Source organism: Haemaphysalis longicornis, unplaced genomic scaffold, assembly GCF_048455015.1.
Source record: "Haemaphysalis longicornis isolate Haplotype H1 unplaced genomic scaffold, Haemaphysalis longicornis Haplotype H1 scaffold_8, whole genome shotgun sequence".
In the NCBI taxonomy this organism is placed as follows: Eukaryota; Metazoa; Arthropoda; class Arachnida; order Ixodida; family Ixodidae; genus Haemaphysalis; species Haemaphysalis longicornis.
The window spans coordinates 42054725-42069291 of record NW_027526445.1 but is presented as its reverse complement, the minus strand read 5'-3'; the positions used below and the strand labels follow the sequence as shown (position 1 = coordinate 42069291).

General features: G+C 50.6%; 1 protein-coding gene across 1 annotated transcript; it reads right to left on the bottom strand.

Annotated features, from left to right (window-relative positions):
* Positions 1–5583: 5583 nt before the first annotated feature.
* On the bottom strand, positions 5584–7204 carry LOC144148267 (uncharacterized). Its single transcript, XM_077679828.1, has one exon. It carries the CDS (start codon positions 7202–7204, stop codon positions 5846–5848), a length of 1359 nt encoding a protein of 452 aa, XP_077535954.1. The 3' UTR covers positions 5584–5845.
* Between the last annotated feature and the right edge of the window lie 7363 nt (positions 7205–14567).

Here is a 14567-nt window from a genome sequence, read left to right as displayed (position 1 = left end):
CAGTAGAAGCGTGCTCAGAAAACAAAAGACGCAGGATGGTTGTCATGGCTTGCCATCGCTCCTTTAGCCTGTAGCAGACGGGCCGCGATCAGACGCGCAATTTGCATAGGTTCCCACCTACCAAAGCTGTGTACGCCTGAACGCGGCGTGTCGTAAGGAATACAAAATTAAGGAAATAATTCAGCATTCAACAAAATCGTTATTTATTTTTTTTTATTTTAGCAATGTATTCACCCTGAATCACACATATCGCGGCATTTTGTATTGCTTTTTACACTAACCATGCGCATTTCGAGGCACAACTGATAACTTCGCGGACAACCCTGTATTCTGACGGAAATCTCCCGTGTGGATCCAGTCTGAACACTTCTCCATTCCGTCAACGTTGTTTTTTGTTGACGTGACGGTGCCGTAACGGAGAAGGTAACGGCTGTGTGAAAGAGGGCTAAGCCTACCGAACTCAGCCGTCTTTCGCCTCGGCTGATTCAGTACTAACATCGAACTCCTGCACTAGTGAGTGACCTCATTTTGCAAACCGCGGCCCTACTTCGGCGCATTGCGTCTGATTTGTCGCCCATGAACCCTCGAGAAAATCCGACACACCGACGGAACTTAACGGTTGCAGTTCCCGAGGCAAGACCTGCACAACGTTAAAACTCTGCTATCGTCATAGTTGTGACTGTGGAATGTGTTGCCACACTCGCGCTTATTGATACCAGAGCCACAGTATCAGTGTTGAATTAGCACATCTGCCACTCTTAGCGTTACGTCACAACGCCCGTTACTCTTAAACTTCGTAGTGGTAGTGCGCAAGACGTTAAACCGCTAGCCATGTGCACCTCGCGTTACGGATGCCTGTAACGGATGTGTGTGTCAGCTACAATACATCTCCGCTTCGCCTGAACAGCACCCTTGTTCATACCGGCTGCGTCGCGGACTGAGATAACGGAGTAATATATTACAAATGGACAGGGCGAAGCATGAGAAAGAACTGTGTCTGGATGACGATATTTCATTTGTCGACAATACTACACCCCCGCCTGAACCAGTAGCAGCCGCAACAGCAGCAGAGTAGGGAGCTATGCTCGTCATTTGAGTGGATATCCAAAAACAGAGCGGTGCTGAAGGAGACAAGGCCGATCAATCGCTAGTATAAGGGCTTTGCACACGGAAAAGTGCGGGACCGCGCTGCCTTTGTGCGGGTACCATCTATTTTCAGTGCCATTTTTTATACAAAACGAAATACGCAGTGCCTCGAAATTTCAGGGAATCAGTTTCTTGCAGAAGGAGAAGTGCATGCCATATGCCAGCAGTTTTCGCTGCTATATCTATTATAATCATTTGGATTTGATATAAAGGCCAAGTTGCACTCTCTGGGTGTCCTGAAAAACTACCCGCGCATGTGCTTCCTTCGGCGTTGATTCCGCCCGTAGACTTTAGCCTTCTGCCGCTCCTTCTGCGTGCCCTCGTCCTGTCTCTCCCGCCTATATCTTTGCCGCTGTTCCCCTCTTGTAGCAGTCCATCTGTGATGAAGCCCAGGGGAAGTGGGTGAATTGAATTCAAATTTTCTACCCACGCATCTGCTGTTTGGATCTTTGTTTATGGTAGTGAGTCACGAGACCAAGGCTCAATCGCCAGCTCTTTTTGCATTTGTCATTACAAAACCCACAAAAAGCCTAGGTATCGTGTGTGCGTTTTCGCGACGACCCCCTAGTGTCCCCTGCGCACGGTTGTCAATCCAAGCAAAACCCTTTTGCGGAGACTCGCCAAGGTCGCGGCGACCACACGGCAGTTAAAAAAACAAGGAAATGCCGAGCGCTCCTGTGCGTGTGCCCAGCGGCGACGGTCCATCGTTCCCGTGCCATTTGTCAATCGAAGTCTAACTACATATTGTAACGATGGTTACAATAAAAAAGCCAAACTTGGTTTATTAGACAAGGCGAACTTGTGCCCACCAGAAACGAGCTCTGGCTAGCCTCAACCGTTCCACGGTCTTCTTCCTCTTTCCCTTCGTTCGGCGCGCACTCCTCGTCCTCTTCCTTGCTTTCGAGCACCGCCTAACGGACAAACGGGAAGGTACACCACTATGTACCTGGCGGGAAGTTCACACTACCACGGGAGATGCTGCATTGCTCCCCCCTCCGGGGTGGCATCGACCCGATGCCACTAGAACGCGTACGCGAAGGGGCAACGAAAAGAAAGGAATACGCAAAACAAAATAACAATCAGACGAAACACAAGGCAGCAAGAGGGCAGCGGTAACCGGGGTAAAAAAAGTAGAAGCACAGTAGGTCAAACGGGGGTGTCCAATGGCCGCTCGTAATATGGCTTTAGGCGCACCACGTGCACAACTTCAGAGCTCGGTCGACGTCGAGAAGAAACGTTGGAGTTGCTCTCAGGTAACACCTCGTAGTTCAGTTCGGAGATACGTCGGATAACCTTGTAGGGACCGAAGTAGCGGCGAAGCAGCTTCTTCGACAGTCCACGGCGGCGGATAGGCGTCCATACCCAAACAAGGTCGCCGGGACGATAGTCCACATTCCGTCGTCTCAGGTTATATTGCCGGGCGTCGATTTCTTGTCGCCTGCGGATGCGAAATCTTGCAAGCTGACGAGCTTCTTCCGCGGTTTGCGTGAATTCGTCAACATCAGAGCCGGCTACCACGTCGTTATCCACAGGGAGCATTGCGTCGAGGGTTGTCGTCACTGGGCGGCCAAAAACAAGCTCAAATGGTGTGAACCGGGTGGTTTCCTGCATGGCTGTATTATAAGCGAAAGTGGCATAAGGGAGAATTTCATCCCATGTCTTGTGGTTGAGGTCGATGTACATAGACAACATGTCAGCCAAGGTTCTATTAAGTCTTTCCGTGAGGCCGTTTGTTTGGGGGTGGTAAGCAGTAGTCTTGCGGTGAGTACTGTGCGTCAAGCGCAGTACTTCACGCATTAAGTCAGATGTGAAAGCCGTCCCCCGGTCAGTCAGTACTACAGCGGGCGCTCCATGTCTGAGGACAAGTTTGTGAAGAAAGAACTTCGCTACCTCGGCAGCGGTTCCCCGAGGAAGAGCGTGCGTCTCTGCATATCGGGTTAAGTAATCCGTTGCCACAATGATCCACTTGTTCCCTGAGGCTGACTTGGGGAAGGGGCCCAGTAGATCCATGCCGATTTGCTTAAACGGTGCGTCAGGAGGGTCTAGTGGGTGAAGTAGCCCTGCAGGTTTTACGGGTGGCGTCTTCCGGCGCTGGCAGTCCCGACGGGTCTTCACGTACTGTTGCACCGAGGCTAAGAGGTTTGGCCAGTAATACTTCTTATGTATTCTTGCGAATGTGCGAGTGACCCCTAGATGCCCAGCTGCAGGCTCGTCATGGCATGCTTGTAAAATTTCCGTGCGTAATTCTGCCGGTACGACAAGAAGAAATTTCTCTTTACTCTGATCGTAATTTCGCTTGTAAAGTACGTTGTCGCGCAGGCAGAACGAGTTGATGCCTCTAAGAAAAGCACGGGGAGGCCCAGCGTTTTTATCCCGCAGGTATTCAATGAGTGGTCTGAGCTCCACGTCGGCCAGTTGGCGGGCAGCCATATCTGCAGCTTGGATCATCCCGACAAAGGGGAAGTCCTCCTCCTCGGCTTCAGGGGAAACGGTGGAAATCGGTGCCCGGGACAAACAATCAGCATCACTGTGCTTGCTGCCCGACTTGTACACGACCGTAACGTCGTACTCTTGTAGCCTTAAACTCCATCGAGCAAGCCGTCCAGAAGGGTCCTTCAGGTTCGCGAGCCAGCAGAGGGCATGGTGGTCGCTGACCGCTCTGAATGGCCTACCATACAGGTATGGACGGAATTTGCTGATGGCCCAGATGACAGCAAGGCATTCTTTCTCTGTCGCTGAATAATTCCTTTCCGCTTTGGAAAGGGTGCGACTAGCGTAAGCTACAACCTTTTCCACCCCAGCTTGCCACTGTACAAGAATAGCGCCAATTCCCACATTGCTGGCATCCGTGCGGATTTCCGTGTCGGCGGCGTCATCGAAGTGGGCTAGAACTGGAGCACTTTGTAGGCGTCTACGCAATGTTTCGAAGGCCTGTTGTTGGTCGTTGCCCCAGGAGAACGGCACATCTTCTTTCATAAGTCGGGTCAGTGGCTCGGCGATATTTGAAAATCCCTCTACAAATCGTCTGTAATAGGCACAGAGGCCCAGAAAGCGTCGCACAGCCTTCTTGTCGTTTGGGCGTGGAAATGACGCGACGGCAGTCGTTTTCTCGGGATCCGGACTAACCCCAGCAGCACTTACAATATGCCCAAGAATATGCCCAATATGCCCAAGAAATCTGCAGAGCGAATAGCCTCCAGGACACTTCTGAGCCGTGACAAGTGCTCGTCAAATGAACTGGAGAAAACGACCACGTCGTCCAGGTACACAAGACAGGTCTGCCATTTCAGCCCAGCGAGGACAGTATCCATCATGCGCTGGAATGTACCCGGCGCAGAGCATAGGCCGAAGGGTAGAACCTTGAATTCGTAGAGACCGTCTGGTGTCACGAATGCCGTCTTTTCGCGGTCGCGCTCGTCGACTTCGATCTGCCAATACCCCGATTTCAGATCTAGGGACGAGAAGAATTTGGCATCGCGCAACCGGTCCAACGTGTCGTCAATCCTTGGGAGCGGATAAACATCGCGTTTGGTCATACTGTTTAATCGGCGGTAGTCAACGCAGAAGCGAAGCGTGTTGTCTTTTTTTCGCACAAGTACGACGGGAGAGGCCCATGCGCTCTTCGAAGGCTGGATGACATCATCGCTTAGCATTTCTTTGACTTGCTGTTTTATTGCTTCACGCTCCTTCGGAGACACTCTGTAAGGGTGCTGGCGAACAGGTCGGGCGGATTCGTCTGTTAGGATGCGGTGCTTCGTCACATGAGTCTGGCGGACTTTGGACGTCGTGGCGAAGCAGTCAGAAAATTCCTGCACGAGACTCACTAAAGCCTCCTTCTGTGTGGCGGAAAGGTTCTTGTTAACTTCGACAGGCGGAATGACGCCCTGCGTATGAGAATCTGCCGCTGTCGTGCCTAGTGTGGTCAGATGCGTTACGTCGGCGACCTCTTCGATGAATGCAATGGCGGTATCTTTCGCGAGATGTCGGCGCTCGTTGGAAAAATTTGTAAGCAAGACGGGCGTGCACCCATTTTCGAGCTTTACAAATCCTCTCGCGATGCAGATACCTTTGTCCAGAAGTAACCGCATGTTGCCTTCGGCTATCCCTTCGTAGTCCTGAAATGTATCGTTCATGACGTTGACGAATACACTTGTGCGAGCGGGAAGTGTGACGCCGTCTTCGTCGATGAGGCGCAGAGCCGTGTCGCGTCGGTGTTCAATGTTTTTTTCGATGGCTCGCTTCGTGGAAAATCTGATCGTCGATTTCTGCAGGTCAATAACTGCACCATTTGCTTGTAAAAAGTCCATCCCAAGGATTAAGTCTTTTGAGCATTCGGGTAGGACGACGAAGGTGCCGATGTACGTGAACCCTTTGATTTTAATTCGAGCAGTGCATTTACCCACAGGACTAATCAGATGACCTCCGGCTGTGCGAATCTGGAGGCCAGTCCAAGGCGTCAGCACCTTCTTCAGTGTGGTGGCGAAAGACTTACTTATGACGGAATGGTCCGCCCCAGTGTCCGCCAGCGCCGTCATCTCGCGCCCATCGATTTCCACCAAGACATCGCACGCTACATGTTGGGTGGTACAGCTCCCCGTCTCCGCCTGGTCGCTTGCCTCTCGCCCTACTCGTCGTCGTCGCAGTGGAGGTTCTTCGTAAAAGTCGACGCCAGCGGCCTCACCTCCCGGGGCCGCTGAGTTCAGTTTCCCCGGATTTCAAAGCTGCGCGATGGACGGTCAGAAGAACTGGGGGCGAAGCGTGGACTCGAGGATCGGCGTTGCATGGGCGATGGCGAACGGGACTCTGGGCGTCGTGGTGCGAAAACGTTTCGGCGGTCGGCGAGGTAGTATTCAATCTCTTGCGGGCGCTCACCATTCCTTGGACGCGGAGCATTTGGCGCAAATCCTCGCAAGCCGATACGGCGATAGGGGCATGCGCGGTAGACATGTCCTTCTTCTCCACAGTGGAAACAGAGTGGTCTGCGGTCAGGAGTGCGCCACAGATCACTTTTCCGAGGTTGTGTTTCCGGTGGATACGGCAGGCTTCTGCGAGGCCTGGGGTTGAGCGGTGGTGTCGGCGCAGGGGTGGCGACGGTCGGCGGCGAGCGGTGGTGGTATTGCTGAAGAGCAGCTGCGTATGAGAATTTTGGTTCCTCCAGCTGTGGCTCCTCTGTTGGCTCAGGGATACCCACCGCTTGCCGGACTTCTTCGCGTATCATTTCGGCGATAGACACCGTCGGTGCTGAAGACTGCTGCTGGCGGAATGCCTGGAGCTCCTCTCGCACGATTTTCCTCACCAGTTCCCGCAAATCGAGGCAGTTCTCCAACCCTGTCATGCAGCTTGCATTGGAGACCATGGCTTCGGTTTGGCAGTACCGCTTCGCTCTACGCTGAAGCGCGCCTTCAATTGTCGTTGCCTCACTGACGAATTCGGCAACCGTTCTTGGGGGATTGCGCATCAGCCCGGCGAAGATGTCCTGCTTGACGCCACGCATGAGGTGCCGTACCTTCTTCTCGTCCGTCATGGCGGGATCTGCGCGCCTACAAAGACGGACCATATCCTCGGTGTACATGGTAACACTCTCGTTCTGGCGCTGATTTCGTGCTTGAAGGGCAGCCTCGGCCTTTTCTTTGCGGTCGCTGCTCATGAAAGTGGCTAGTAAGCGCTGACGAAACTCCTCCCACGACGAAAGTGTGGATTCATGGTTTTCAAACCACGTTCGCGCACCTTCCTCAAGAGAGTAGTATACCTGTCGCCGCTTATGGTTATTGTCCCAGCCGTTGAACGTGGCGACCCGTTCGAAGTGGTCCAGCCAGTCTTCCACGTCTTCATAAGGCTCGCCGTAGAAGACTTTTGGTGTACGTGGCTGTTGCACCACGTACTGGAGAGGGGCGTCAGTCATGTTCGTGTTCACAGTGGCGGTGTTGCCTACAATCTTCTTGGTTGCCCGATCAGGTAGAAGGCCGCACTCCGCCGGCAGTCCGAGTAAACGACGGCTGGTCCGCTGGTGTACGGGCGACACTTCGACGTGGACAGGCCTGGATGATTGGGGTATCATGTACCCAGCTCCTCCACCACTTTTGTAACGATGGTTACAATAAAAAAGCCAAACTGGGTTTATTAGACAAGGCGAACTTGTGCCCACCAGAAACGAGCTCTGGCTAGCCTCAACCGTTCCACGGTCTTCTTCCTCTTTCCCTTCGTTCGGCGCGCACTCCTCGTCCTCTTCCTTGCTTTCGAGCACCGCCTAACGGACAAACGGGAAGGTACACCACTATGTACCTGGCGGGAAGTTCACACTACCACGGGAGATGCTGCAATATAGTTTGGCCGCCGAAATAAGAAGTGTTCGCCCTAATTCTTGCCACACTTTCTCGGAACGAGAAATACTCCGCGCAAAAAAAGGTAATAATTGGAAACCAACTTACAAATCTCACGCCACAGGAATAACGCCCTGCTTCCTTCAACTTTTTCCATGAGATGGCTTATACTGTGCCTCGAAAAGTGTCTCCTACTCTCCCGCTTCTTTCCACATACTGCGATAGACGCTTTCCATAGCCACTTCAAAAACACGAGAAAAGGAAGAAGCTGAAAGACGCATCGGTTTCGACGAGGACATCCTCCAGTACCCATTTCGCACTGCCTATTCTGTGGACCAGACGAGAAAATATTGCTTAGCTTTATTCTGTGGTGCAAACATTAGGGTTCTTCTCTGTGCTGAGCTACTGCTAAAAGAGTTCTCACCGTCGGCTTCCGTGGAGCAGAGTTGGAGTAAGGTATTGGGCAATATTTTCCTGTGTTCGAGTCCCAGCATTGATGCAGCCTTTTTCCCCTGTTTTGCTGTACTGTTCTTTAATTCAATGTTACGTAGTGTTCATGTCAATTCGTTTGGATTGGAACATGTTAGGTTGCCTAACACGAATAATAAGCAACTATACCACGGTAAGGTATACACAATAAACCTGAGCCCTTACTCTATGGCCTTGTACGCAGAATGATGCTGCACACTTTCCTGTGCTTATAATCGTCATCATCTACTGGTCCACAGGATAGGCAGTGCCTAGCACTTTTGTACTGGCTATGACTATGCCATTCGTTCTGCTTGCAGTCATGAAGGAAAAATTGAATACGTTCCTTGGGAGGGCTGCATAAATCCTTTATGCATGTACAGTAAGTTTTTTCTCAACGAGCTCGCACCATTTAAATGATCTTTAAGGTAGCCCTGATCCGCCTCTTTGGCACACTAATTGAACTAGCACAATGGTTAGGTTAGACGGTTGATGTCACCTGTCCCAAGCATAACAATTTTACGTGCACCGGAAAGCTCACACTTTGGTTTCAAAATTTGTTGCCGCAATCGACCCTTTGCTGCCTGTTTTATAAATCCGCCCGCCGTCTTCTCGTATCTACATCATCGATTCTTCCACGTGCGTGACTAAGCAGAAATGTTGCAGGGGGACAGCTTTTGCTTTCACTTCCGTCGAGAGAAGCGTCGCCTTCTAAACGTCTTGGGGTGGCGGAGGCGCCTTTGGTTAATTACCCCTTCTTGCAGCACCCTTAATGTGTCGTGTTCCTCCGTATTGATCTTTTTTACAGTATTGTCACAAGGGAAGAGCAGGCAAAGTCGTGTTTAGTAAAGCGGGCGGATGTACAGGTGACATATGCACTGGCCGATAGAGTCAATCATCAAAAAACCTTCCGAGCGCACTCTTCAGTGTCCTCTTCTCTGCCCGGATTGTTCGGGCAGTGGGGCATACCCTTGCGAGAATAATGGCCCGCATAAGATTTTGGTTAGACCACTTGTGGCATTACCCCTCTCCCTCTCTGAATGCATCGCCACGATGCTAATGAAGGTAGTTCTTGAGTGAGGCTAAAGTAAGGACATAAATGGTAAGTGTAAGGATGATAAAAGCGGCATGGGTTCCAAAACAATTCCACATGAAGTGTGATGCGTGTAATTAGGATTCTTACTTGCGATGGTGATGACGTCAGATTGTGTCGACGTGGAGGGGAAGGCAGAGTTTCCTCAGGGCGAACTTGGTAGTTGGCGTCGCATGTCCGACGAAGGACCTTGTAGGGACCAAAGTTTCGACGCGTTCATTTTTCCGAATGGCCCCTACCGCGAACAGGGCTCCAAACCCTGACCAGATTTCCTGCTTGGTATGCAACTTGTCGGTGTCGCGCGTTATACCACCGGGCGTCATTTGCCTGATGACCTAAACTGCGCTGGAATGCAGGTTGGCGGGTGAACTCTATGCGCTGCACAACTCCTTCAGCGTCTGTGCTTTTGATAGTTTCGTCAGGGGCGACCACATGGTATCCAATATTGTGAGGACGTCTCGCCCAAAAGCCAAGCGAAAACGGGCGAATTATGTGCTTTTCTGAGGCGTGGTACTGTAGGCGAATGTAACAGATTGAAGTATGCTGTCCCAGTTTCGGTGGTCTATGTAAACATACGTGGGGAGCATGTCGGCGATAGACTAGTGGAACAGCTGTGGTCGTTCGCCTGCAGTTGGTAGGTGGTCGTTCTGTGGTGACTCGTGCAGCTAAGCTTTAGAATTTTTGGAATAATCAGCGGTGTGAACACTGCTCCTCCCTCAGTGATGAGTACTGTCGGGCACCGTAGCGAAGTACAAGGTTGTCTATAAAAATATTGAAGTTTCAGCGGCTGTGCTCTGCGGCAGGGCCTCCGTATCCCAGCAGCACGTCAGGTACGCCATAGAGGCCATAGTCAATATGTTCCCACTTGATGACAGCGCAAAAGGGCCAGGAAAACTTATACGGGCTTGTTGAAATGGGTTTTCGGGGGATCAACCAGTTGGAAATTTCCAGTTGGCTTTGTAGACAGCGTTTTCTATCTCTAGTAGTCGCGGCACATCTAGACAGACCGCTTCACGTTGCCGCCCATATTGGTTCATTAACACCAAAGGCGTACACGTGCCAGTGTACGGAACTAACCAAGATGAACAGAAGATGCTTCATCGTGGTAGATCTGAAAGATTTCTTCGCCTAGTTTTATCAGTGTTACAAGCAGGTATTCAGCTTCTGTAGCATGAATATTTTCCTTGTATAGTGTAGGATGGTTTCACGCAAAAAAATGACGTAATGCTGCGTGAAAAAGATGAGGGCACTGCAGAGGTGCGTCCTTCAGGGCGAAGCTCGTTATCATTTCGTTGTTGCTGAGCAAGATGAAAGGCCTTACGAGTCCAAAAAGTGTTTGCCTTCCTCTGTATCAGTTGAGACCATTCAGATTGCGGCGCGGGACAGGCCATCCGCACTGTTGTTTGGCATCAGTCTTGTATACAACCCTGGCACAGAACTCTTCTAAGCTGGGGCTAAAACTAGCGATGCGGCTTGATGGGTTATTAGACTTTGAACGCAATAGATGGAGTGATGGTTAGTTACTACCCGGAAACGTCGACCGTAGATGTATGATCGAAATTTGGTGACGGCCCACAAAACCAATTTCGATGGTGACGGCCCACAACCTCCTGCTCCATTGTGCAATAGTTGAATTCTACGCGTGACAGAGTGCGGCTCGCGTAACCTGTGACACACTCACCGTAATCTTACCACTGCACAAAAGTGGCCCACAATCCGATGTTGCTTGCGTCCGCGTGCACTTCAGTGTCGCCGTCGTCGTGGAAGTGACCTTGTTAGGTGGTAGAAGTTGATTGTGGAAATGAGAGCAGCCACGTGTATTGCGTTGATCATGATCCTATTTAATATATCTCCTGGTCGTACAACTCAATAGAGGGTGTGCTCACGCACCTATCTCCCATGTTGTGTGTGACGAAAGCCTCGTGTATTTCCCTGGTGCGCTGCTCGCAAACACGGTACGGACAGGCACAGGCAGCCATCTAGCTGCACACTGTGCGAAGTGCCAGCAATGCCAGATACCCCCACCAGCATTTGGCCGCACCGTCATCCTGAAGAGGTATCGAGAGCAGCGCGCGAGGGAGATACTCGAGGATTTCGTCATCCACACAATTGGAGATAGGTGCGTGAGCACACACTCTATCGAAGTGTACGACAGGGAGATAAAATACCTAAGATCATGATCAACCAATTACACGAGGCTGCTTTACTTTCAACAATCAACTTCCATTTTCTTTGTGTTATGGATTTCCTTGTCTCCTCCTTTTATTTGATTCTAGTTCTTTTAAATAAACCTTAGTTGGCAGTTAAGCACAGTGTTTGTCTGTAGTCTCTACTTCCTGTCGTATCGTTTTTGGCGCTGTTTTTTCTAAGTAGAATCATGAACCAACTAGCCCATCTCAGTTCACTTGTTCTGTGCTGTAGGATGTTGTATCGAAGAATTTCATGCATTTTGGCGGCAAATAGCCTCTCGAGTTTGGTCGAAGGTATGTAGTGGTGTTGGCATATGGGTCGTTCGTTTTCGTTAGTGATGATGTGGTGCTTACTGACGGTTGTTTGTCGCAGTTTTATCAACAGGGCAGAAGAGTCGCCGAAGTAGTTGATAACGCTGAGAAGCGCTTGCTTTTGGGTAGTCGGCAAATTGGGATTCGCGTCTATCTTAGACGTGTTGTCGAGTTTATTCGTCACAGTAGACCCCGAAAGACTGTGTCGCGTGTTTTCTGTACTGTCGGAAGCAGTTTCGCTTCCTCCCGTCGCAAACCTGGTAGAGGAGACGACCGTCCGCTTTCAGAAGCACGTTGACTACGTGCCTCAAGGGCAAACTATTTTGAAGCGGGACACATTAAACAGTACTTTCAATGCAGACACTTTTCCAACTGCTATTTAACCCTAGGAGCGACCCGCCCTGGGCAACCTCAGACACCGACCCATTTCTCGCGGTAACCACGCCTTACGGGGACAATATTTTCGCACTCTCGCCAACGGCAAAGCTCCGGATGAAAAAGACATTCTTGCCGACGCAGCCATAAACGGCACAACAGCAACGGTGGCGTGGACCTGCCCTGTCATCTCCTAGCCTAATGGCTCTCGCAATATAACAAACACATACTCTCTCGCTGATGAACTCTAACTGTTCTGAAACCTCGGCGCCATTGAGACAACACAAAGTGCGACCTCGTTTATTACCCCAACAAGTACCGTGTCATCACTGACTCCCATGTTGCTCTACGGGAACTGAACGAGACATTCGTGCCAATTCTACTGCCACCAGCATTCCTTACAAAATGTGAGACCTCTCTCAAGAAGGGTTCAAGATACGCCTAGTCTGGAGTCCTCCTTACACACATGGAGCGGACGGAAACCATTCTGCGCATAAAGCTGCTCGTGAGTGTTTACAGTCCTCCCATGATTGCCGCGTCCATCAAGGAAAGATCTGACCCCCAACAGGCATGCAAATTGGACTGGAAGCAAAAATGCCGTCAAAAAAAGAACCTCATTCACCAATGGCTTGCCGACGCCTCATCACCTGGTTTTCTTGCTTCTCTGCTGTCCCTGTCAAGAACAGGAGGAATGTTTGCCAATAAAGCCTACTCTTACTCGGCCTACACTCCGGACGTCATCTCGAAATGAACAACGCATAGCTACCTTGCTAGTTCTCGGCTCGGTGCCCCTACTGTGGCAGCAACAACACACCGAACGTTTTCCACATCATCTGGGCTTCTTCAGCTTACTCAACTGACAGCGAGCAGTTCTTTACAGCGCACGTACACGCGACGACTTCTGAAGAACATGTCCAACATGTCAGAAACAACCCCAACATTTTACAGCCAATTAAAGAGTTAGGCCTCAAAACAGGTCTATATAAAGTAGTATTATGGCGCATCGTTCACCCACTCTCTATATACCCCCTAAAATACCCTTTGTGGACCCTGAACGGTTCCTTTTGTATACCCGGATGATGGCCGTATTAGAGTGTCCTCGCCACAACTTCAACTGTGCATGCCGTGCTAAGTGAACCCTCACAGTGCAGTGAAGACTTTAAATGAACCATCTTCCCCTACCCTTTTTCCCATATCCCACAACAGGGCGTATTGGCCTCCTCCTAAAATAAAGTCATCCATTCCATTACATTCCATTCTTCGACCACGTCCAAATAGGCTACGGCTGTTTTCTGTGGAAAATATTGGCATTCTCCACTGAAACTAGTGACAAGTATTTCTATTTGTCTTGTACTGACATCAACTAGGCCCAGGGAAACACAGGGTCCTCGAGATAGCAGCAATGAGACGTTTTGTTCCACGATGCCAAACTTAAACACTAACGTAATCGTTTCACCGGAAACACGTAGCGCAGGTTTTGACTGAAGGCTCTGGTCTTTAGAGGACTGCGAAAATGTCGCCAACCGATTTCAAAGGTTTATCACCACACCGCAGTTCCGGAGAAAGTACAATCCGAGTATAAGCTGTTTGCCGCATCCTCGCAGCACGACAAAACAGAAGGAATTAGTCTCATCGCGTATTCGAATTGGAGTTCTGCACACGCCAGTTGGAACTACGCGTTGCCAATCAGCCGTCCGGATTCGCGGTACATTTCACAGGACCCCGAGTTTCCGTAAGAAAAACGCGAGTGACCTGCTGATAACGCTCAGTAGTCAGCGCCGGTGTCGACAAGACGGGTTACCAGATAAAACGGGACACTAATTTTAGCTAACAATTCTTCGTGATGTTCGACAACTTATGGAGTTAAAAGAACTGCGGATGTTTTTGCGTCGATGGAGGTTCTTAAGCGTTTTTCGCAGCGGCCTTACACCCATAGCCGGCCGGTTTCCCCTTCGCCGGTGTGGGCTCGTTGAGCGAGTCCCGGCGGGATGAGGAAAGGCAGACTGGCTGGGAGACAAGTACAAACAGGGCGGAGGCGATCTCGGCTGAAGCGATGCGTTCGAAGTAGGCAGAAGCTTGTGCATAGTCAAATATTGTTTGATATCTCGCAACCGTTCCCCGTAACGCGGTCGAGGTGCATGCGGTGAATAGCTGCAAAGAACCATTCGACGATAGATGCAGTAAGGAAGCACATGACCGGCCTAACCGGAGTGGTAGTAGAGTAAACGTGTGCCATATAGCGGCTTTTCGTTCGGGTCTTCTGAGTTTATTCTGCGAGGTTTCAAGGGGCGCATGAAGGGCCGTCTCACGGCAAGTATTAGCTGAGGTACCGCAGAAGCTTTCGTCAACGAAACATTTCTAAAAGTTCTAAGAGAACGCTCTACTACAGAAGCCAACTGGGTCGAGCCTATGCGTCTAGGTTGTGAAAGATGCTGAATTTCGGGTGGCAGAACGGGCGTTATAGCTCACAAATGTCGTCGCCGATGATATTTGTAACAGCAGGGAGCGTTCGCCCGGCAGTCACTCTTCTAAACTATGGTTCTTTACGCACAACGCCTCAAACCAGCTCTCAGAGTGTGTTTTCGTCGAACGATGAAGCGCGATTTGCTAGACTGGCTGGACGCCCATACTGCATGGTACGTTGCTGAAGTGAGCGCTCCTTTG

Bases quoted from the DNA above. Each gene is read 5' to 3' on its own strand.
- LOC144148267 (XM_077679828.1), bottom strand. From the start codon at position 7,204: ATGATACCCCAATCATCCAGGCCTGTCCACGTCGAAGTGTCGCCCGTA.